This window comes from Dunckerocampus dactyliophorus, chromosome 14, assembly GCF_027744805.1.
Source record: "Dunckerocampus dactyliophorus isolate RoL2022-P2 chromosome 14, RoL_Ddac_1.1, whole genome shotgun sequence".
Lineage (NCBI taxonomy): Eukaryota > Metazoa > Chordata > Actinopteri > Syngnathiformes > Syngnathidae > Dunckerocampus > Dunckerocampus dactyliophorus.
In genome coordinates this window covers 18,065,611-18,089,945 of record NC_072832.1, presented here as the reverse complement: position 1 = coordinate 18,089,945, position 24,335 = coordinate 18,065,611, and the positions used below count along the sequence as shown (strand labels likewise).

The window sequence follows — 24,335 nt, the reverse complement described above, 5'->3', positions numbered from 1 at the left end:
CTCTATTGTCTTTTTATTTACTATTTCTCATCCATCATCCATCCATCATCTACAATGTACCTCGCTGAACCGAGCCCACTGAAATACTGCAAGGATTCTAAGTGGACAGCAGTGGTGTAGCATGGGTTGCCAGAGCGTTTTCACCCCCAAACCTTGGGATCTGTCATGCTCCTTGTGTTGAGCTGCAGTATTGAGCCTTTTTGACCCTTGAATTTCTTGCTTGTGTATAGCAATGCAAAGTAGCCAAGGCAAGCAAGAGTCAGCACGTGTAACAGCCACAACGCATTTCTTTGTCATCACGCTAACCATTTATATACACACACACACACACACACAAACACACACACGTGTGTCATATATCATCAGTCCCGTGAGACGGACAAACACTACCTCAGAGACCTTATAAGCTGCCATGACTCACGTAACTCTTAAATTGGAAAAAACATTAAAAAAAATATATATATATGTAAGGAACACTTACTTGGCGGACCCAATATTTGTATGAAACGATTTTTAGACTATTTGACTCTAACGTAAATTTTATTAAATGCCAGATGTTTTGAAGTAATACGAACACATGGGAAAGAATTATATTTTTAAATAATAATGTTTTTTTTTTTGTTACTGGATATATAAAATTAGGATATATAATATAAATATATATATAAATATATATATAAAATTTATTTTAATTTGTAAATTACAATTTTCGCCTGCCTGGTATCTTGGCATACGAGTGTCCCAACCATCGTGTGTATTTTAGATGCGAGCTGTCTCTCGGCTGATTTGTTTCTGTGAATTAAATTCGGGTTTAATGGCAGGCATAGCCGAGTACAGCTATTTGGGGGCTTGTGTCAATGTGACCATGGCTCAAGATGAGAATGGATGTAAATAGCATTAGCATTAGCAGCGCACTAGCTGGTCACCGCAGAACACTTTCAACACATATATGTTCATTATAGCGATCTATCCATCCATCCATTTTCCCGATCTCCTGACTGTGACTGTGTGGCCAACATGCTAACCACTAGACCACCTATAGCGATCTAATTTATCTTATTTATTATGCACTGTGTAAAACTATGAGAGGAACATCAAATTAAAAGCTTGAAATGAATACAGAGCCACCATCCACCAGTATGAGCCTGGACTTTGTTTTTCAGAAAGTGCAAATATACACATCAGCACTCAATAATCAAATCTTACCTTTATGCATTCCCACATAGCATCATCATTTGGGAGCAAATGTGAGGTGAAAGAAGAAGGGGAAAAATACAATATAGTAGCCTATCTGTGCATCTTTGGACAAAGTTAGAAGGTGCGTTCAAGGACCGTCAAACAACGTGGGACAAAACCGAGCTCATATTAAACATGCAAAACTGTGGGATTTCTAACTATATTATTTTTTAAATAAAATAATGGCCCATATTTCCAAAATTGATATCCCCTCACAAAAAAATGTATGTAGTTATTATTGTACAAACTTGTCTATAGCGGCCACTAGAAGGAGACTGCAAAAGTGGCCGCTATAGAGAGGTGGCCTCTATAGACAGGTTGGTGGCCATTTTGAATGTTGACCAGTAGAGGGAAAAAAAAGAACAAAAAGGGGGAAAAAAGAATGTCGACCAGTAGAGGGCACTGTGGGATTGTGGATAAAAGTTATACAGCACTACTAGGCTTGTTATTATCCACCACCCACAGAACAAAGCTGTGCTAGTAATGTCTTTTGTTATGCTTGTTTTTAATATTTTACTTTTTATACGGCAGAGTGTCATTACAGCTTTAGTTCATCAGGAAGTGACGGGAAGTGACGGTGGGCATCCCGAGCAGGAAAGCTAGGCTCAGTGCTAGCTGTGAGTGTCGAGAGAGTTGTGAAGTGTGTTTATGTTGGCGTGGATGTAAAGTCCTGCAGTGTTCTCTGCTGTTAATAAAGCCATTAAAGTGCATCGGCGACGTGAGTCTCTCCTTCCCCACAACAAGCGCCATTACAGTATTGACCAGTGCACATTGTCTCACACCAGCAAATAAACGCTGTCACTTGTTACAGGCATTGCCTGGACAGCTATGTAGTGGGGCTTGTTTAACCTTTGGCTTGTGGGCAAGCAGGAAGGAGAGACGAGATTGGATGTGTGTGTGTTCTGAGCTGCTGTCTGGTGGCCGCGTTCAATAAATAAAGTTGGCAGAAGCAACAGGAGAAGTTTCCTTCTTTGCTGGAGTCAGGTCGCCCTTACTACGGTTTGGAGCTGAATAACACTGACAAGTTAACATACTGTAGTTGCGAACGCCAAAGAAGACGGCTTTTTTTTGTGTCGAATACAGAAGATGAGGACTTTGATGGATTTGTGGATGAGGATTGATCAAAAATGACGTGAGTACATTCTAAAATACTTCAATTAAGTACAACCGAACTCAGTTCAACATACGATAGCATGCATGCCAGCGTGTTTAGCATGCATGGAGTATTGTATTGTATTGTAGCGTTGCTGGGAGCACGTCCTGTTCCCAGCCTACTTTGCGGTAATGTTTTGGTGCAAATGCTCTTAAAGTTACATGTTTGACCAGGAAATAGCAAGCTCAAAAGAAGACGGCTTTTTTATGTGGAACAACTGACAGTTTGTGTGGCTCTTGTGAATGATTGTGACTGAGCTAGGACTCAGTAATTAAAGTCTACAGACGACAGCTTCATTGATTGAAAAACAAAATTTTTTCATGCATGAAGCTTCTACTTGAGTCTGTAATTTGGCCGCTATATGCGGTCAGATATTGACCAAGGGATACAAAATGGCTGGCCGCTGGCCGCGTTGGACAGGCGACCACTATACACAGGGTCTATAACACGTGAATTTGCCACGGGGGATTTTTCAGTGGCTGCTATAGGCAGGTGGCCGTTCTATAAAGGTGGCCGCTAAGACAGGTTTGACTGTAGTTGAGTATGAAATAGTTTACCACAGAGATTTCAATCCCTACTTATCATAGATAAAAACGTATTTCTATCTGCGATTAAGTTATTGAGTAATTATGAGTTAACTATGGACAAAATGAGTTGTTAAATGACACTTTAAAAAAGTGAGCTAGCATTACTACTTTGTTAGCACGTACTTCGTGAACGTGATAGCCACTTGAAAAACAATAAAACAAGCTGCAGCATGTCGCTGCAGCAAAATGTCACATTTGGAGTCTGAAAAACAGACGCTAGCTAGCTCGCTAGCTGCCGCCAACCTGAGGCACTGTGACAGCCATGGCACAGGGAATAAAGATGCCAGAAAAGTCAAATGGCAATGAGTTTGATAGGTGAGCAATCAGACACGCTGGCGTCCATTGGCTTTGCCTGTTGCGAAGCTGTTGTCAGTGGAATCCATTCATATTCTACAGACCATTTTTGATTCTCACGGTAATAAGGGACATTGATGTGTAAGAGACCTGTTCTAACAGCACATTTGAACCACAATATGCTATTAAACAGCAATCAACAATGGGAAGATAATAAACATAAACCACACTGTAATGTAAATCATCACACTCGACCTCGCATCCCAGACTTTAGTACAGTTATTATTTGCCTACGCACACGCATACGCTCCTGGCGGTTCCTCACATGATACAAATCAATCTGGAGTTTGTTATATTTTTATCATGGTAGGTATTATCATGGAAATAACATAAACAGGCTCAATTAGAGGCGTAAGTGAGGCAAATTGTGTGTATGATTTGTCTTGGATGTAAAATATTCATTTTTACTAAGCTCAAATGAGGTAAAAATCTCTTCTCTCTCCAGTCAAATAAGAGCCTCTAAATGTCAGATCATTGTTGTGCCCTTTCCACTCCATTACAAATATACATAAAGTATACATACTTTATTAGGGCTGCACGTAGTAATCAATTAGGCCCTAATGGATCACATCAATATGAACCAAACACAAACAGTTAGTGGTTTGGTCCGCAACATATCAGGAAAGAGGCAAAAATGTCCATTGTTGTTTTCCAAAGTCAAAGTTGATGTGTGTGAATAACTTGTTTTGCCTACAACACAAAGATAATAGGCCTGCTTTCATGGATGCCTAAGGAAAATAAACCAATATCCACATCTGAGAGGCTGAAATCAGAGGATATTTACACTTTTAAATGATAAAACCATTCATCAAATACCAAAATAGTTGTTGATTAACTGGATAATTGATTAATTATCGATTTATCAATTAATTGTTGCAGCCCTGTACTTTATTTTGGATTTGTTCAAAGTCTGCACAGTATTTGTGTTATATTTGAATAAATATGTGTCCACCAGGTATTCATCCACCTTCACCGACCATAGCTACATCATCACTTTCTTCACCACCTGTTTCATTCTGCCTCTTGGACTGATCTTCTTCTGCTATGGGAAGCTCCTGCAAAAGCTCAGAAAGGTCAGTGCATGACACATTACTTTATTGTACTTACCACCTTACCAGAAGTATGCTGATATCTGTCGATATTCTTATTAAATGCCATCACTAGTAATAATTTGTAAGCACAAGTAGATATGGGAGTGAGCAATAGTGGCTGCATGAAGTCCTGCAATGAAAATATTTGTACTGGCGTTTTGTGTGATTTCAGCTTGTTGTGTTTTGTGTATACAGATTTAGCAAATGCATCTTCATTAAAATGCAGTGCTGGGCAAATTTCTTTAAAAAAAAAAAAGTAATAAGTTATACAGTGGAACCTGTTCCAGAAGGTTCGACTCAAACCAAGAGGTACTCTAACCAAATCAATTTTTCCCATAACAAATAATGTAAATCCAATTAATATGTTCCAGAAAGCCAACAATGTTCACGCAAAACATGTTTTTATACTTACTTATATACTTATACTTACTTTTATACTTACTTTTATACTTTTTTATACTTACAGTAACTATACAATTATAGTTCCACATGCAGGAAACTATTCAAAATGTATATAAATACATATCAGTAGGCCTGTCACGATAATTGATAAATCGATTAATTGAACATTAATCAAAAAACAGGTTGATAAATTGGCATGTGCATGTATGCGTGTGTGTTTCATCTGATCGTTTCTCTGTACGACACAGGCTGGATGACAAGAGGGTTCACTCTGCATCTGTCTGTGCGCATTGGTTCTATAGTGGAATGAACGGAGAGAGTGAACCCACATCTCCTCTCATTCAGCCTCTTTGTGGAGGTGGGACCACTAGTGAGTGGACACAGAGTGCTAGCACCAAATTAGCCTTGTGAGAAAGCATAAACTAACATGAATGAAGGCACAGAAGCGATGGTTTCTAAGGCGAACGCAACGGCCCCATTGTGAGAATATTTCGTTTTTAAATAGAATGAACAAAGGTGAGCGCATGAACACCAACGAACTGATATGTGGCATCTGTTCGAAAGTAGTGATGAGGAAGCAGGGGAACACATTCACTGGTATGCACACCTGAAACACAAGAATCCTTTTCAGTTTTCCCAACAGGAACAAAAAAATATTGCTGGAGGCGCAGCATAGCCTACGTCCTGACAGCCAACGCTTACTGAGGTGTTTGGTCGGCAAAGTAAATTAATTAATTAATTAAAAACAGGCTCAGGAGTTGCCTGTATCATACAGGCAACTCCTATCATTCTATCACACTGGCAACTTACTGGAAAATAATAACGTAACAACGGCATTACTCCCAACACTGGCAACAAGTGTGTCGATGGGACTGACACTCCTGTCATCTGTGTTTTTAAGGTGGAAATGTGACTGGGTGATGCTATCTGTTGCCTGCTCTTTGTAAGAACATTTAATCGTATTAAGAGTTGTAGCTGCTTGCTGTGATACTATTCAAATGCCTTCCAAAAGACTCGAAGCTGGTGAGCAATTGATTAGCGTGTGTTTTGTTGGTCGGCTGAACCCTGTTCTGCATTGTTGCATTTGATCGCATTGAGGTGACGTTGAGGTTTTTGTATTCTTGCAAAAACTGATTACCTTCTAGCAACATTGGCAAATACGGACACGTCCCAAAAGTGTGTCACACTGGCTTGTATGACACCCAACAAAATTTCACAAAGGTCCCTTTTAAAGGCTACAGCAAAATTTCAAATAAATTCAACAACCTTTTTCTTTTTTCCTCCAGGTGTCCCATGGTCGTCTGGCCAGTGTCAGGAAGCCTGAGCGTCAGGTGACGCGTATGGTTGTAGTCATGATTATAGCATTCATGGTGGCATGGACACCATACGCAGTCTTCGCCATACTAGTCACAGCTCATCCAACCATTGAATTGGATGCCAGGTTGGCTTCCATCCCGGCATTCTTCTCCAAGACTGCTGCGGTGTATAACCCAATCATCTACGTGTTCATGAACAAACAGGTAAGGTTTCTTCTTATAATCCAAGTTTTTGAAGTGAATATACATGCCAATATAGCAGGTCTAAATTGCAACTGAATCCCGAGATCTGCTATTGTTGGGAGTTTGCGTGTTTCTAAATAATGCATGCTCTATGAATAAATTGTCCAATTCAGTCGGTACAATTCTCCATACGAGGCTCTGCTGAAAAATGTATATCCCACTTATTTTATGCTTGTATGTCAGTCATTGTGATTGATTGCTGCTGATCTATCAAGTCACATTTTGCTTGCAAATTGCACTGTCTAGCGCAGGGGTGTCCAATGTGTGGCTCGGGGGCGATTTGTGGCCTGTGGCTGTTTTTTTATTGGCCCGTGGCATCCATCCATCCATTTTCTATACCGCTTCTTCCTCATTAGGGTCGCGGGGGCATGCTGGAGCCTATCCCAGTTGACTTCGGGCGACAGGCGACAGGGGTACACCTGTCCGTGGCACATTGGCCCGTGGCACATTCTAAAAATAATCAGACAAATAAAATAAAATTAAAGTAATCCAAACAAGGCACAAAACAGCAAAAATTGAAAAATCATCATCAATTTTACAAGAATAAAGTCAAAATATTAAGTGGGAAAAAAATGGAATCTAATGAGTAAAAGACACAATTCTACAAGAATAACGTTATGAGGAAAAATAACATAATTTTAGTCGCATAAAGTTGAAATAATAAAGAAACATTATTTTTTTCAAGTTGTAATCAACAAAACAATAAATAAACTTTGGAACATTAGGTTGCAGAAAAAGTTATGTAATAGCTACAGTCAAACTTGTCTATAGCGGCCACTAGAGGGAGTCTGCAAAAGTGGCTGCTATAGACAGGTGGCCTCTATAGACAGGTTGGCGTCCAGTTTGAATGTTGACCAGGAGAGGAAAAAAAAGAAAAAAAAGGGAAAAAAATAATAATAATAATGTTGACCAGTCGAGGGCACTGCGGACTGCGGATAAAAGTTGTACAGCACTACTAGGCTTGTTATTATCATGGTTCATGGTTTTAATCCTGAACATGCATGAGTCAAACAGTAGCACATCACATAGTACAACTCACAATGTAAATGTAAAACCCAAGGTTTTTACTTACTAAAGGGAAGCTAGAGGCTTAATAATAACTGATAACTGACAAAATACTTCAGTTAAGTACAACCAAACTCAGTTTTGCTCCCGCTGCCGCATGCATGCTAGCATATATTTTTTTTTTATTGCAGCGTCGCTGGGAGCACGTCCTGTTCCCAGTCTACTTTGCAGTAATGTTTTGGTGCAAATGCTCTTAAAGTTACATGTTTGACCAGGAAATAGCAAGCTCAAAAGAAGACGGCTTTTTTATGTGGAACAACTGACAGTTTGTGTGGATCTTGTGAATGATTGTGACTGAGCTAGGACTCAGTAATTAAAGTCTACACATGACGCCTTCATTGATTGAAAAACAAAACTTTTTCGTGCATGAAGCTTCTACTTGAGTTGGTAATTTGGCTGCTATATGCAGTCAGATATTGACCAAGGGAGACAAAATGGGTGGCTGCTGGCTGCGTTGGACAAGTGACTGCTATACACAGGGTCTATAACATGTAAATTTGCTGGGGGGGATTTTTCAGTGGCTGCTATAGGCAGGTGGCCCTTCTATAAAGGTGGCCGCTAAGACAGGTTTGACTGTATATGAGAATATAATCAAAATATTATGGGAAGAAACTCCATCCATCCATCAATCTTCTATGCCGCTCATCCTCACTAAATATGAAATTCTTTAAAAGCCGTAATATTATGAGAACCAAACAAAATAAAGTTGTAATTAGGTTGGGGAAAAAGTTATAATATTATGGGAATGAAGAATAGGAAAAATAAAGCAAAGGCCGGAATTCATACTAATAATATGCTTTTTCACTTACATCACAAAGTTAAAATGCATTTTTTTCATGAAAAATATATAACTTTTTAGCTGATGCTTTACAAAATATCAAAGTGGCCCTTGCATCCTTTCATTCTTCAGTATGTGGCCCTCGGCGGAAAAAGGTTTGGACACCCCTGGTCTAGAATTGTTAGTTAGAGTGAGACACTATATGGTTAACCGTCATTGATTCACAGTTCTAGAGTGTAGTTTAGTGTATAAAATGTGAGGACTGAAAAGGTTTACGATAAAAAGTAATTTTTAGGGGACTAGTGAATATAGTTTGTCTATGAGCCAGAAGAGGAGTAATGGAACAAAACCAAAGTATAACTTTATTGATGGGAAAATACTAATAATAATATTAATAATAAACATAAAGTAAAAAAAATGAAGTAAAGTTAAAAAAAAAAGTTAAGTAAAAGAAAAATAAAGTAATCCCTCACCACTTTACATGTTCGCAATTTCGCGGCTTCAAAAATACTGTATATTACTGTACATAATAAATCATGCTGTTTTGTGGTTAAATACGGTGTATTAGTTGGAAATTATATGTATTTTGCCTAAATTAAGCATTTCAAGCATAAAAATGTCTTGAAAAAGTAAAATACAAATAATGCATTCAGAAGACACATTCAAAGACATTGTGATGATATATAGTATTTGACACCGGTCACTAGGTGTCAGTAATGTTACTGTAATGTTCGGTGAGACACACAAGCACCAGACTTGATCGCTGCAACAACAGGCTTTTATTGCAGCTTTGAATTATCTTACAACGGTCACAATAATCCTTAACAAGAGCTACTGTTGCAGCCGTAATTCACGCCAAGATAAAATTCATCTCTGAACCCCCAACGTCACTTCCTGTCCACCCCCCACTAAGCTCTCCGAGCACCGGAACATATTTACGTCAACACACAAGAGCACAAGTCTTATTTATGTCTTAAATGGCTTATTTACTGTTATTATGTCTACTATATTGGGTAATATCAGTGCGAAGGTGGCTATAGGGGTGTTATTTAATGTAGATGGCGCTAACTATGAAAATATTCCATTTATAAGGAGTTCTGTTTTGTGGAAATTCAATTATCCCGGTCAGGTCTTGAACAGTTAACTGCTGTAAACATGAGATTACTGTACAATGAAGGCTCCACATCAACTTCCCCTCATCCAAAGCCATTTGCACACATACACAGGTATTTAAAGAAATTTAGATTTTTAATTTTTCATTCACTTGCAAATGTTGTTTTTTTTTGCCCATAAAGACAAAGGGCCTCATTCACGAACATCTTCTTAAAAGTCTTCTTAAGAACTGTACTTAAGAAGGCGTGGGTTGGAAACTGCGCCACATTCACGACACGTTCTTAAGTAGGGATAATCGTTCGCACCGGTGTTCTTAGGTTGATGAATGCCAACTGCGATGCCCGTGCATGTGAGCCCTAATTTGCATAGGTCACCGCCTATTATTTCCTATATAAGGTAAAAAATGTGCCGTGCGCAACAGGCAGCTGGAGGCGGAGATGGCAACGTGCAAGGGCAAGACTGAGGAGCAGCTGGACAACAAACGAAAGAAAAACTTCAATTCTACTGAAATAGAGGTGCTTTTACAAGGAGTGACCGAACACAAGACCTTTTTTTTTGATGAATTGGGATTTGAATATATATTTATCCATGGAGTAAATTTTAGTTGTTTTGATGATAAATAATCGTTGGGATATTTTATTTGCACTACATTTTTTGGGATCAGGTTGCAAAATCCATCATGAGGGCGATTGCGCATTGAAAGTGCAAGCTCCTGAGCGTTCGTAGAATTTATTCTTAGATCTAAGAACTGTGAGTTAAGAACACGTTTCGTGAATGCCAAAAATCTTAGTAAGAAGGCTTTAAGAACACATTTGTGCGTAAGAACGTTTCGTGAATGAGGCCCAAAGCTTTTGGAAACCTCTGACTAGGGTCAAGACTTTCCATAACTTAGAAATAGTTGGCAGGTAAAACATATTTCAATTTTCCAACAGAACATGTTTAAATTCTAACTTCATGTGCGCTGATATCATTTTGTGCAGCGGCAGATACATGTGCAACTTATAACACAAATGAATTAAAAATGAAAAAAAAACTCATTTACGGATAAGCGGTGATTTAAAACCTAATATACGTGACAAATCTGAATCATCTGAATGTATTAGAATTAAATCAGTGGAACACAGCTTTGTTTTTAATAGATCATTATAGAATGTTTAGATATTGTAATGATCATTTTGAGTCTTTAACGTATGATGCTAGACACAATCTTTGGAGTCTGGGGTTATTTTGGCCTTGTTTTTTTTTAGTTTCAGGGCAGCAATTTTGAACTTGATTACTGTTTAATGTAATTCAGTCACACTTACGTGATCAGAACCACTTGGGGGCTCGGTTACACCAGGAATCTCTCCTAATATTATCTATCGCTAAAGCATATCAATGGAAAATGTGCACGTATTACATCAAATGTGTGTGTATTTGCATGAAGAAGGTATTAGATCAGACCCTCCTGGAGGGAACTGCACGCAGTCTGCATGCCCACGTGGGTGTCCTACTTTTGGCTGCTTTAAATGGGTCAACACTAAGAAGAGTAGATGTAAATAAGGATATTGAAGCAGAACTCCTACTGCTTAAGCTAAGCTGCCAGTACTTGAAGTAGAGTGACTTCCATTATGACAAGGTTCATTCATCCGTTTTCTCCACCGCTTATTGCCCTTAGCTGGAGCCTATCGCAGCTGCCTTTTTGGGAGAGCTGGGGTACACATTCACTTGGTTGCCAGGAAATCACAGTGCACATATAGACAAGCAATCATTCATACCTATGGATAATTTTGTGTCCACAGAGCCCAGGGGGTTTCCAAATTGCAGCTCAAATATTATGGGAAGTCAGAATTACAAGAAGAAAATTTACAAGAAGAAACTTGAAATAGTTTAATTTTTTATTCGCAGTACGTTCACTACGTTATTTGTTTTTTAGACTTCCCTTTATTTTTTTCACACTGGTATGAGTCCTACTGATTATGGAGCTGATGATATTTATGTTTGAGCAGTGTCATCTTGTTGATGCCAAATGTGATCACATGTAAAAACGCAAAGTAGGGCAATTTGTTGCATAGTGATTCATTTTTTCCGCAAAAAATACTTCTCGTTCACTCTATGTCAGTAATCATTTATAAATACAGGGTTTCCCCTAGGATTTTTTGAAGCTGTGGTGGTGGGCTGCATGGGAGGCGGACTGCCGCCGCTGTGTCGTGCTGCTGCTGCGTTGCTGTGGCAGGAATTTTTTACAAAATTATTTAAATGTACTGTCGGTAATCATGTCAACATTAGGGTCATTTCTACAGGCTTGAACAACAAATGCATTAATGAATTTTAAATGCCTTTCCCTCAGCCTTTTCCACTCCTTAACTGTCAAGTGCCAACAGGGCAGACAGGTGATTCCGGTGCATGTTTTTCAAAATAAAGTGTAGTCAAACATTTTTTGAATGATATTTGATAGATATTTTATTTCATACTCAATATTTGGTCATTATGTAAATAATAATAATCTATACATGTATCTACATAGCACAGGGGTGCTCGCACTTTCCCAGCCTGTGGGCTACTTTGTCCCAAAGTATACTATAACATAACACTATAACATAGAGAATATATATATGTATTTATTTAATTCTCCACTTTTTTTTATGCCGCCGCCGCTGCACAGGAGCAAATCAGGAGGGGGCTTAATGTCAGCTGACTGATGTCATATGACATCTACGAAGTGACAGTAATGATGCAGGTGACACGCGACCAACACTACCTTTGCGATCACCGTAATGGGCCCCTGATATAGCATATATGTCCATCCATACACTGTATTACTTAACATTGTTCTCACGAGATCTGACGAGATTAAAACAGTGACAAGATTTCATATTCAGAAAAAAAGACTGTCTCACAATAATAAATAAATTGATCACACGATAAATGAAAATGAACTGTAGCATACACGCACAGCAAAAGAGTGGAGCCTCGTGAGGAGCAATGCAAGGTAACAGCAGAAGTCAGGAAGGAAAAAAGATGCTCGCAAAACCAGATTTTGCACTTTGAGCGCACCACAGTTACTGTGCGACGCAAAAGTGAAACATACATAACTTCTACACCATTACTTTGTGTACCTATACATTTTACACTTTAGATGAGTTTAATCAGTGTGTGAGGCATATTGAAGAGAGAAATTTCTTTCTCCAAAATCAGAGGAAAACGTCAATGTCAAGCAAGCCAGAGTCGCTGGTTGGGGAGGGAAAGTGCGACATGTGTCTAAAATAAACATATTTATTAGTACCTTAATTACTTGCGTATTTTCACCATTCACTGGTGCTCCTGGAACTTTACCCATGTGAAAAGCGGAGATCTACTGTAGTGTGGCCCTTTTCTGGTAAATAATATGCATGTATGGATGTAGTTTAATTTTGAGATGACCTGAGCTTGTCAAAGGTGTATACTCGACATACTGCACTGGGGCCAATTAGAATAAAATAGGTCTTTGAAGGAGGGGCATTCTAAACAAGCCAGGGGAGAGCTCGGACAGGCTATGTCAGTTTAGATTTTGGGCAGTGTGATCTAATGTTTCAAACTCAGTAAGGGTTTGTCATACATAATAAAAATGTAGCTGGAAAAGAACATAAAGCTGAACATTTACAGTCATGGAAAAAATGATTACACCACCCTTGTTTCTTCAGTTTATTGATCCATTTTAATACCCGGTACAACTTAAGGTACGTTTGTTAGGACAAATATAATGATGACAACAAATATAGCTCATACGAGTTTAATTTAAGAGCTGATATCTACCAACTTCCATGGTTTTCTTGATAACAACCAAGTTCTTACATGAATAGCTATAGCATTGTACTGCCAGAAAACGTAACTCCTATGAGCTATTTTTGTTATCATTGTTATATCTGTCCAAACAAAGGTACCTTTATTTGTATAAGGCATTAAAATGAACAAGAAACTGAAGAAACCAGGGTGGTCTAATCATTTTTTCCATGACTATAGAACAGTGATTCATGAAAAATTAGCAGGAAAAATGTAATTACAATATGTAATATACAACTGGTGTCTAATATTTTTTTATTTTTAAGTAAAAGGCAGCAATATTTTAGCCGTTTTCCTCCTTGGTATATACTCATTGCACAGTTCTAAGTGAAAAATCTAATTTTATGGTCTTATTTAATGCAATGTTGATATTTTATCTTAATTTGTGCATTATTTGTATGCATGCGCTTATTCCTCTAGAATGCACTTTGGACATATAATTGTGTGTATTAATGTCATATAGACCGTATATGTGTCGAGGGGTGCGTCGGTCAGTGCCTGTGTGCTTGCTTCTAATTTGGCTGGGGATATAAAGTCAGTTGGAAAACTGTGCTCGTAGGACTGTGCTCGTAGGACACGGTGCTTTTGAGAAAAGTACAGTGAACAAGGCTGACAGATTATTTCCCTGTTTGCCATCACTGGATGTTTGCACAAATCACCAATTTCACACAGATCATTAAAAATAATTAATCAATAAAGTCTTGCAGATCACACATACACAGAACACATATAGCTGAATAATAAACAATAAATATAGCAACTTCTGATCAATCAGTCAATTTCAGACTTAAAATAATGTACCGATTTAAGCCCCACCCATTTCCGGTTAAACCACGTCCACTTCCACTTTATGCCCCGCTCACTCAGAGTACTATGGATACAGATCATTTAGATGGGTGAAAAGATACAGATGCAGATAGTGGTGTACATCCCTAAAATGTGTATATATATACACTAGGTGGTGTCATGAGACGAGACGATACTCAAGATTGGGTCGACGAGATGCGACGTGATTTAAACAGTACTTTTAAGAAAAGTACTATGAAAAATATAGCAAATATATGACAATATCTTGCAATCTACTAATTTAATTTCTACTACGTTATACTCTTGCACTGTGTGTATGCTCACGGCCCCGGCTCCACCCACCGATACAAAGAGACTGTATGACTGACAAAAAGGCTCACTCCGTTTATGCTTTGTTCTATGAAATGAACCCGCCACTGTGCTGACAGCAATGCACAGGAGTGAACTCTCTTCCTGCCTGTTTGGAGGAGAGAGACGTGGAAAACAGACACACGTGCACATGGCAATATATTAAGGCCTGTAAAATTATCAAATTCATTTTCATTTATTGTGTGATTAATTACTTAAATTATCGTCCCAGTCCTAGTGCCCACAAGACTTTTTTAAAATCTCTGTATGTACATACTGTACATAAAAAAAATAAAAAAGACTTAAATGAAAGTGGGTCGCGCCTTAATGACTGTTGGAAAATGTGTGTCCCAGGTTGAAACCATTTGAGAACCCCTGATCTCAAAGCACTAAAAAAGTAAGAGGCAGGGGTATAAAGTCACGATGTGAATGTTGAACTAGTCTGCTTATAAACTTATAGCTTACAAACAAGGATCTGAGACACCTACTTGTAATGCTCTTGATTTCTGTCTAGTTCAGGAAGTGCCTCATCCAGCTCTTCACCGGCAGGCTGGCCATGCCAGACAGCCAAATGAACCAGACGTCAGCACGACCCGGAACTACTGCGGAGAGTCAGCTAGGAGAAATGACCACCATTGCAGCCCGCATCCCTGTGGGTGGTACAGCATCGCCCAGGTCTGAAGTGTCTCCGACTGACTGCAGCTCCTTTGCCCAGCTGCCCATCCCTGAGAACAAAGTGTGTCCGATATAACAGCAAGCCTACACATAGCAGGTCTACTACAACATTCATTTTCTTTGCACCTTTGGCCTGATTTGTTTTAATTGTTGGGAGAAAGGGATTGGATGGCGATAAGAAGGCCAACTTTTTTTGTTTCACTTTTGTATTTCACTTGCATTTGCAAAGTCCAAAAGCAAAGGAAGCGCGATGTTCAATCACATTGCAGCCGTTTGCTCGGTATTTGATTTGAATAAACCCCAAAGATGGAACTGTGCATTTAGAAATACTCAGTGCTTTACCAATTAGATTCCTTGTAAATATGAGTTTGCCTTAATTTGTTTGTGTGGCTGGTGGCTATGTTTGGTGTCCTGTTTTCCATGCCTGCACACCTCGTATGCCACAAAATAACAACACGCACTTTATTCGACTTGATAGCATCAACCTACACGCGGTATCTCCACGCGAACAGACTTTCGCCAAATCACGGCTAGTCTGTACTTTTCGAGTATCACAGTGCAGCCTTTCATTTCCTCCGCTGCCTTGGTCTTTTGAGCCCTGAGACAAAGCCTGTGGAGGAAAGCATTGTTTTTCTATGCTGTTTCACTACTTTTACTTTGGCAGTCTTCATTCATCAAAAAGTCAAAGCCCCTTTTCTGAATTTGGATGGGTAAACAGGCGAGGACGATGCTTTCATCCTCACTGAAGATGGTCAGTGGAAGATGCCCTGATTGGCTCCACTGCTGGGCAATATATTCATGCAGTGAAAACAACAGGTCAACAAGCACACAATAAACACCCTCCTGCACTATATGGACAACAGTATTGAGACACATCCATATCCATAAACCTAAATTTGAATTTTTTACAGTTTGAGGGAGGTCCTTTTCTGTAGCCCACTGGCTTTCCTTTTCTTTGGGGCACCGCCCCTTGAGAGACGTAGTCAAGTACAAAAAGTTAACTAACAAGCGATGTTCTTCCTCAGTGAGGCTGAGCAGGCACACACTTTTCTTCTGCCACAAGTGAGGCACAGACTGCATTCCTGCATTGCGGCACAGCGCGTATTCAACGCTGTAGCTAGTTCTACAAGTGTCCTGTTTAAGGGTCAAAATTAAGTTTGAACAATTGGAGAATGTTCGTAACCACAAAATATCGTAACACGGAATTTTGTAAACCTAGGACTACCTGTACGGATTTTGTTGTATTTTTGAAGGTTACAGTTTCAAGGTCAGTCTCTAAAACCTTTGATTATGCTTCTGCATCGAGGCGCTAATGTACGCTACACTACGTCAGTTCTCTCATCCCTCTGCAAAGACTCTTGCGTAGCGTGACGTACATCCCCCCAAAAATATAACCTTGCGTAGAACGTTCTACACTGGTCACTAGGTGTCAGTAATGTTACTATAATGTTGGGTGAGACACACAAGAACCAGACTTCATCGCGGGAACAACATGCAGGTTATTGCAGCTTTGAATTATCTCACAACAGGCACAATGATCCTTAACACGGGCTACTGTTGCGGCCGTAAACCACGTCAGGCTAAAACTCAACTCTGAGCCCCCAGTGTCACTTTGTGTCCGGCACCCACTCAGGTCCCCTCGCAAGGGAACACATTTACAGCAACACACATGAGCACAAGTCTTATTTGTGTCTTAAATGGCTTATTTTATGTTATTATGGGTAGTACGAGCGTAAAGGTTAGGGATGATACTCGTTTTAGACGAGTACTCATTACCGATAATGCATTTTTGCAGAGTACTAGCATGAAACGAGTACAGCTCATCATTATCCATAATGATGATGAAGGAAAATCCTCATTGGGCAACTACTTTTGTATTCACTCTTCATGCTCTGTGATTGGCCAGTCACACACAGTGACTGCCCCTCCCGAGACAGACTCCCTACAGCCAGAGAGAGGAGTTCGTGGTGAATTTGACAAGACAGAGTTGAAAAGGCTCATGCCGTGTTGGTCGCTGCCTCCACTCCGGACATTTTTTTTTTAGATTTTCCCTCAGCTCGTATCTAAAGTTGCTTGGTGAACTTGTTTTGCATACGCGATGCATTTGACAAGACAGAACTGTAAACAGCTCATGTTGCGTCGGTCACTGCCATATTTTTTTATTTTTTTTGTGTGCTTGCTTCTAATTTGGCCGGTGATATAAAGTCAGTTGGAAAACTTTGCTCGTAGTACTGAAAGTGGTGCTTTTGAGAAAACTACAGTGAACAAGGCTGACAGATTATTTCCCTGTTTGCCATCGCTGGATGTTTGCATGAATCACCAACTTCACACAGATCATTAAAAAATAATGAAATAATAAATGCTTACAGATCACTTGCATACAGTACATACACAGTACACATATACAGTAGCTGAATAATAAACAATACAGTAAATATAGCAACCTCTGATCAATCCATGTCAATTTCTGACTTAAAATAATATACCGATTTAAGCCCCACAGATTTCTGGTTAAACCACGCCCACTTTCGGAGTATGCCCCGCACACTCTTAGTACAGATACGGATACAGATCATTCACATGGGTGAACAGATACAGATACAGATAGTGGTGTACCTGCTCATCCCTAGGGCGTTATTTCAGGTCTAGACCTTTGGGATGAGCCAGGCTATTGACTTTGGACCTCACAAATGGTTAACTGATTGAATTGCATTCGTAACGAGGGAATCTACTTTCTCTTTTTTTTAACATTTACAATCCCTGCCAGTGTACCAATAATTTTGTCCATATAATGTATCCATGCACACAGTTCAACGGCAACATAGTCTTTTTTTGAATGTTTCAAACAATACAAGCACAGTGACAGCAATGTACAAATGCAATGAAATAATCAGCATCGCAAGCACAGGTAAACAGCAATACTAGAGTTAAAATATCCTCACACAGGCCAACACCTCAGCAGAAGGAGAGATGTAGCAGCGTGTTTGTTTTTTTTTTACTTGCGTTTGTGGTGCATGTTTGTGGACTATGTCCAACCCAAGGTGGTTGGCTGTGTTATACAAGTGAGCGTACGGTGTTTGTAGTGAACTGACTTTATGTTATCAGGTAGGAGAAAACTTTTAGTGTCAGTGAATCTGTGACAAATGTGTTGCCTTGTCATGATTAACAGTAAAACAAACCTTGGTGAATGTAAATTGTAATTGAACACAATTTTACGGGACCTTTTAGGATTGTTCACAAATATACTCTACTGTCAGTGATCATAGTTGTTGTCCTGATTGGTTTTTAGTTTCACTATCATTTACAGTGCAGTGTTCATTTAGTATAGGGGTGTCCAAAGTGAGGCCCGGGGGCCATTTGCCTGCGCTGTTTTTTTTTTTACTCCTTTCTAAAAACACAATTTAACATCAAAACAAAAAAAGAAAACAGCAAAAATGGGAAAATCACCAGTAATTTTACAGGAATATTTTACAAGAACCAAGCCAAAATACTATGAAAAAAGTCGTAATTTCATGAAAATATGAGGAAAAATATTATCATATATCATTTTAGTAGCGTACAGTTGAATAGTAAAGAAAAATAAGCTATTTATTTTTTTATGAGAAACGAAAAAACAACCAATACAGGTGTAATTTTTGGAAAATTAGGCAGCGGAAAAAGTAATAATGTTCCGACAGTGAAGTCAACATATTGTTAGAATTGAAATGAAAAAGAAGAAAATTGAAATGAAAGCTGAAATGTAAGAAAAAAGCAGAAATGGAAAAACAGCTGTATTTTTATGAGAATAAAGGCAAAATAGTATCAGAAAAAGGAAGTATACTAATGAGAAAAAAGGTTGCCTTTTATTTAAAATAAACTCCCAATATTACGAGAAAAAAAGCAGCACAGAGTTAAAATATTAATGAAAATATATGTTATGTTTTTTTAAAGTCATAATGTGAGAAACAAACAAAACAAAATAAAGTTGTAATTTTTGGAAAATTAGGTTGGGGGGAAATGTAAGGTGGGAATAAATGTAAGTATTATGGAAATAAAGTGGTAATATTACAAAAAGAAAATGTACATGGATTATATAAGAGGAAAGTTGATATATTTGGAATGGGGAAAAACAGGGAAAAAAGAGCAAAGGCCGAAGTTCCACTTATATCACAAAGCTGAGATGCAGTTTTTTCTTGAAATATGTATAACTTCTTAGCATGTGTTTGTGTGTGTGTTGCTTGTGTTGGTTTACAAAATATCAAAGTGGCCCTTGCATCCTTTAATTTTTCAGTATGTGGCCCTCGGTGGAAAAAGTTTGGATACCCGTAATTTGGAACATTATATAAGGACAACAATAATAGAAAGATTGTGGTTAATGAGGAAGAAAATATTCCCCCACTGATCCACCCTGTCATCCAATGATTATTTGCCTGCCCAAACACATGACGCATGACATCACAGGGTACGCGCCTCTTTTGTTTTGTTTGTATGTAATCAAGATGTCTGGTACAAGTGCTGTACAAGTAGAACAAGAGCATGATGGAAACAAAGTATACAGCAAATTGTGTAGCCTAAGCATTTTAGCTTATTAGGTAATTTCCGCAAGTATTTGAAATGTTGTGCCATGTTGTGCCATCAATTGTATTATCACTTGTAAAAAGATAGTAACACATAATAGGTCCCCTTTAAGAACATTTTTCCGTTGTAGGATTGAATGCCCAACAGTATACAGTGGTGTGAAAAAGTCTTTCCCCCATTCCTGATTTCTTATTTTTTTGCATGTTTGTCACACTTAACGTGTTTCAGATGTTGGAAATCTCATATTAAATATATACAGCAAAAGGTGGCGAGAAATATCTCTATATTGAATAAAGCAAAATATCTTCTTGATCAAAAATCACTCCACACTCTGTACTGTTCCTTAGTATTTCCATATCTAACGTATTGTGTGGAGATATGGGGAAATAACTACAAAAGCAATCTTCACTCACTCACTGTACTGCAAAAAAGATCTGTGAGGATAATTCATAATGCCAAGTATAGAGAACATACAAACCCTCTATTTTTAAAATCACAGATATTAAAATTCGCAGATTTAGTACACTTTCAAACCGCTAGAATAATGTATAAAGTTAATAATAACTCGTTACCCAAAAATCTAATCAAGTATTTCTCAATCAGAGAGGAGAAATATGATCTTAGAGGAAAATTAAACCTAAAACATTTATATGCGAGAACAACGCTGAAAACCCATAGCATTTCCGTGTGTGGAATTAAATTATGGAACGGATTGAGTAAAGAACTCAAACAATGTACAGAGATGAGCAAATTCAAAAAACAATACAAGCAGTTGATGTTTGCCAAATACAAGGCAGAAGAGTCCTGATTGTTCTGTCAGGTTTGCTATTTTATTTTATTTATTTATTTTTTTATTTTCTATTTTATTTTATTTTATTTTATTTTTTATTTATTTAATTAAATTTTATTTGTTATTTATTTATTTCTATTTATTTATTTATTTTTTTTTTATAATTTTCTTTGTTGTGTTTAAAAAAAAAAAAAAAAAAAAAGCTTTGTTCTTATTTATTTATTTATTATTTAGTATTGTCATCATATTATCATTATTATGAATGTTCTCTCTTTTTTTGGGGGGACGGTTATCTCACCGTTATCTATTATGTGTTATCCTGACTATCACTGAAAACATGACATGGAATCCAGGAAGTGAACTACATGTACTGTACTAGATGTAGAATGGATGGGGGGTAGGATTAAATAAGCTTTGCTTCTTCCTACTCCTTTTGGACATGTGGAACTGTCAAAAAATGATTCACGAGATGTATTCCATTGTAACCTTCATGTTCAAATAAACTAAACCAAACCAAACCAAACCAGATCATCAAACAAATTTAAATATTAGTCAATGACAACACAACTGAACACAAAATGCAGTTTTTAAATGAACTGTAAATGTATTATTAAGGGAGAAAGAAAATCCAAACCTACATGGCCCTGTGAGAAAAACTGATTGACCCCCGTTAAAACATAATTTAACTGAGATTAGTTGAGCAGTCTGGAAAAGGTCATAAAGCCATTTCTATAGCTTTGAGACTCCAGCAAACCACAGTGAGAGCCATTATCCACAAATGGCAAAAACATGCAATAGTGGTGAACCTTCCCAGGAATAGCCGGCCAACCAAAATTACCCCAAAAGCGCAGCAACGGCTCATGCAAGAGGTCACAAAAGACCCCACAAACACATCCAAACAACTGCAGGCCTCACTTGCCTCAGTTAAGGTCAGTGTTCATGAATCCACCATAAGAAAGACACTGGGCAAAAACAACCTGTATGGCAGAGTTCCAAGATGAATAAAAAGATCAGATAAAGGGATAAGCTCCTGCCCCAAGTGGAGGACTACCTTGGGGTCTTGTTCACCAGTCAGGGAAGGATGGAACGTGAGATTGACAGGCGGGTTGGTGTGTAATCTGCAATAATGCAGACTCTGCAACGGTCCTTCATGGTGAAGAGAGAGCTGAGCCGAAAGGCAAAGCTCTCAATTTACTAGTTTATCTACGTTCCAACCCCACCTATGGTCATGAGTTTAGGGTAGTGACTGAAAGGACGAGATAGCGGGTATAAGCAGCCGAAATGGGTTTCCTCCGTAGGGTGGCTGGGCTCTCGCTTAGAGATAGGGTGAGAAGCACCGTCATCCGGGAGAAGCTCGGAGCAGAGACGCTACTCCTCCGCAGATGAGAGGAGCCAGATAACGCGGTGCCACTCGGGTGCCTCTCTGTCGAGGTGTTCAGAGCACGTCAGACTCGTAGAAGGCCTCGGGGAAGACGTAGGACACGGTGGCTAGACTATGTTTCACAGCTGGTCTGGGAACGCCTCAGGATCCGTCGGGAGCGGCTGGGTTTTTTGTCTTAGGCCCTCGCAACCCAACTTTGGTTAAGCGGTAGAAGATGGATGGATAGATTTCGACTTTGCAATGAAACATCCATCCTTTTCTTACTTATTTCGTTCGCATACCTGTCAACCCTCCCATTTCCTTGGGAAATACCGAATTTTGCCTTTCTTTCGCCCTCCCGTTTCCATAGTTAATATTTTGAACAATATTTTAACTTTCCTGTGCTGTTTGTGGAAAGACCAGAATTTCCCTTATTTACAAATTGTTGACAGGTATGGCTGGAGCCTATCCCAACCGACTGCGGTTGAAAGGCAGACAACACCTAAGACTGATCAGTCACAGGGCAAGTGTAAACAAGGAATTGAGTGCACAACACTCAGACTCAGGGTGTACTGACCCATCATTACAAAATCCAGGTTGCTATAGCCAAAACTATGGCCACAAAGTTGCACACAAACTGAACACTTCCTTCCAACTCTTCCTACACTGCTCTCCTGCACACTGTCCACCCGTTTGTTGTACTGCACTATTTCATGTAATGTCAGGTCTTGTTCTGGCGAGTCCTTTGTGTGTCTGTACGTGGCTTGGTTAAGTGCATGTTGCTTGTAAAATGTCGGTATTAAAGTATATTTTTAAAAAACCAACACATTGTTATGTTGATCTTTCTGTAAAGGTAGGTCCAATATACAGTACTATACTTTGCAATTGTGCTTAATCCTCACCAACATTGTCTTGAGCTTCAGAAAGTCCCAGGAAATCAAGGTTTGGATCTCCACTGGAACATATCTCTGTGGCGGTTGCATGGTGTCTCTGTGTGTATGTGGGTTTTCTCCAGGTATTCCCACTTCCTCCCACAGTCCAAACACACACGTCAGGTTAATTGGTGACTCTAAATTACCCACAGGTATGAATGTGGTTGTGAATGCTTGTTTGCCCCCAGTCCAGGGTGTAGCCCGTGTTAGATATTATACAGTCTAATAGGTCAGTGCATTGTCAGTCTAATAACTTCTCATAGGGACCTTCAGGACACTCACATAGCACAATCAGAGTTGTGCAACACTTAGACATGATTAATGGTACTGTACTTGGAGACACAATAGATGCATTGTTCTCACTCAAACCAGCTTATCTCTCACTTTCCATGCCCACAAGGTCAAGTTTCACTTTCTAGAGTGGCGCGGCAACTACTATTTTAACTCTGCGTACTTTAATTCTGGACTCTTTTTTTCGATCTTCCTCATTGATGATAAAAGTGCAGCGCTGTAACCAAATATATTGCACCACTGTTGTTTTTGACAGCCATTTTATTTTAATTCTTAGTCTTTTGGACAAAAATGCTTCTTGTTTTGGTCACATTTTAGTCAGTTCAATATGTGGTAGTTTTAGTTGACGAAAACTTAAAACGTTTTAGTCAAATTTTAGTCGACAAAACTTAAAACGTATTAGTCTGGTTTTAGTCGGTTCAGTTTTAGTAAAATACATAAAGAAATAATTATATCCACAAATCAGTACGTTGCTCCCCACCAAAAGTGCTCCCGTTGCCCACATCACCGGCCAGCAGTGCGTGGAGCTGGAAGTTCGAAGCATGCTAAGCTAGGATATATTGCTATGTTTTTTTTGTTTTTGACTGAAAGATTACATATGCTATGGGCAAAAATGTCATGCATTTTAAACATCTCATAGACCCACCCACTAACATTTTATCCAGTCTTGCCTCGTCAACGAAACCTCCCTCACCACTCATCACATTTTAGTCATCAAAGAGCCATGTTTAGCTCGTCAACGTCTCGTTTTCGTCATGACAAAAAGCTTCGTCAATGAAATGGTTTTGATATAGTCGTCGTTAATAAAAACAACACTGTACTGCACTTATTTTTTAATAATTGACTACTTCTTTACTTGCGTATCTTGCTTGCTGCTCTAACAAGTGAATTTCCACGCTGTGCGATAAATAAAGTACAAATACAATACTTCTCCGATAGAAACGTGGTCCAAAGAACCAGGCTAAAGAAAAACTAAAGAAAAGTGCATGATTCTTAAAAATAAATATCGGTAAATTAATATTTCTCTGACAGCAATCCATCCAAATAGAGCTGAATATTGATACAGGTGCCAGATCTCATTGGACTGCGTAGCTGCTCTGACTTCCGATTGTGGAAAAAGGAATCAGACATTTTTTGACTCATTGTCTCCCTGTGACCCTGAAAGCAATTAATGGCTCGAAGTACCTGTCATTTTTCAAACAGTTTCTCCCCAAAGATAATTTGTATGTAACGCAGCTGAGAACGACATGAAATATGGGGGTTATAGCTGCTCACACGAGGAAGCAAAGCAGCTTGTAACTTGGATTGTCTGTCTTGGTTCTTGGTGTTTTTCAAGGTCTTCCTGTACTCCAACACCGAACCGATCAATATTTGCAAGTTATCTTATTTCTGTGATGGATGTTTGTCCGCACGTACGCTGTAAAGCTAGCGCCACT

At 38.8% G+C, this 24,335-nt stretch overlaps 1 protein-coding gene across 2 annotated transcripts in view; it reads left to right on the top strand.

Moving 5' to 3' along the window:
* valopa (vertebrate ancient long opsin a) overlaps window positions 1-22,467 on the top strand; it is a 34,510-nt gene extending 12,043 nt beyond the window's left edge. The window contains exons 3-5 of one of the 2 annotated variants that reach the window (XM_054799110.1): window positions 4,286-4,403; window positions 6,110-6,343; window positions 14,814-22,467. In XM_054799110.1, coding sequence (XP_054655085.1) covers window positions 4,286-4,403; window positions 6,110-6,343; window positions 14,814-14,975 — 514 coding nt within the window. In that variant the 3' untranslated portion in view covers window positions 14,976-22,467. Of the gene's footprint in view, window positions 1-4,285; window positions 4,404-6,109; window positions 6,344-14,808 lie in introns of both variants that reach the window. The other variant, XM_054799109.1, reaches the window with a different exon arrangement.
* Window positions 22,468-24,335: the final 1,868 nt, after the last annotated feature.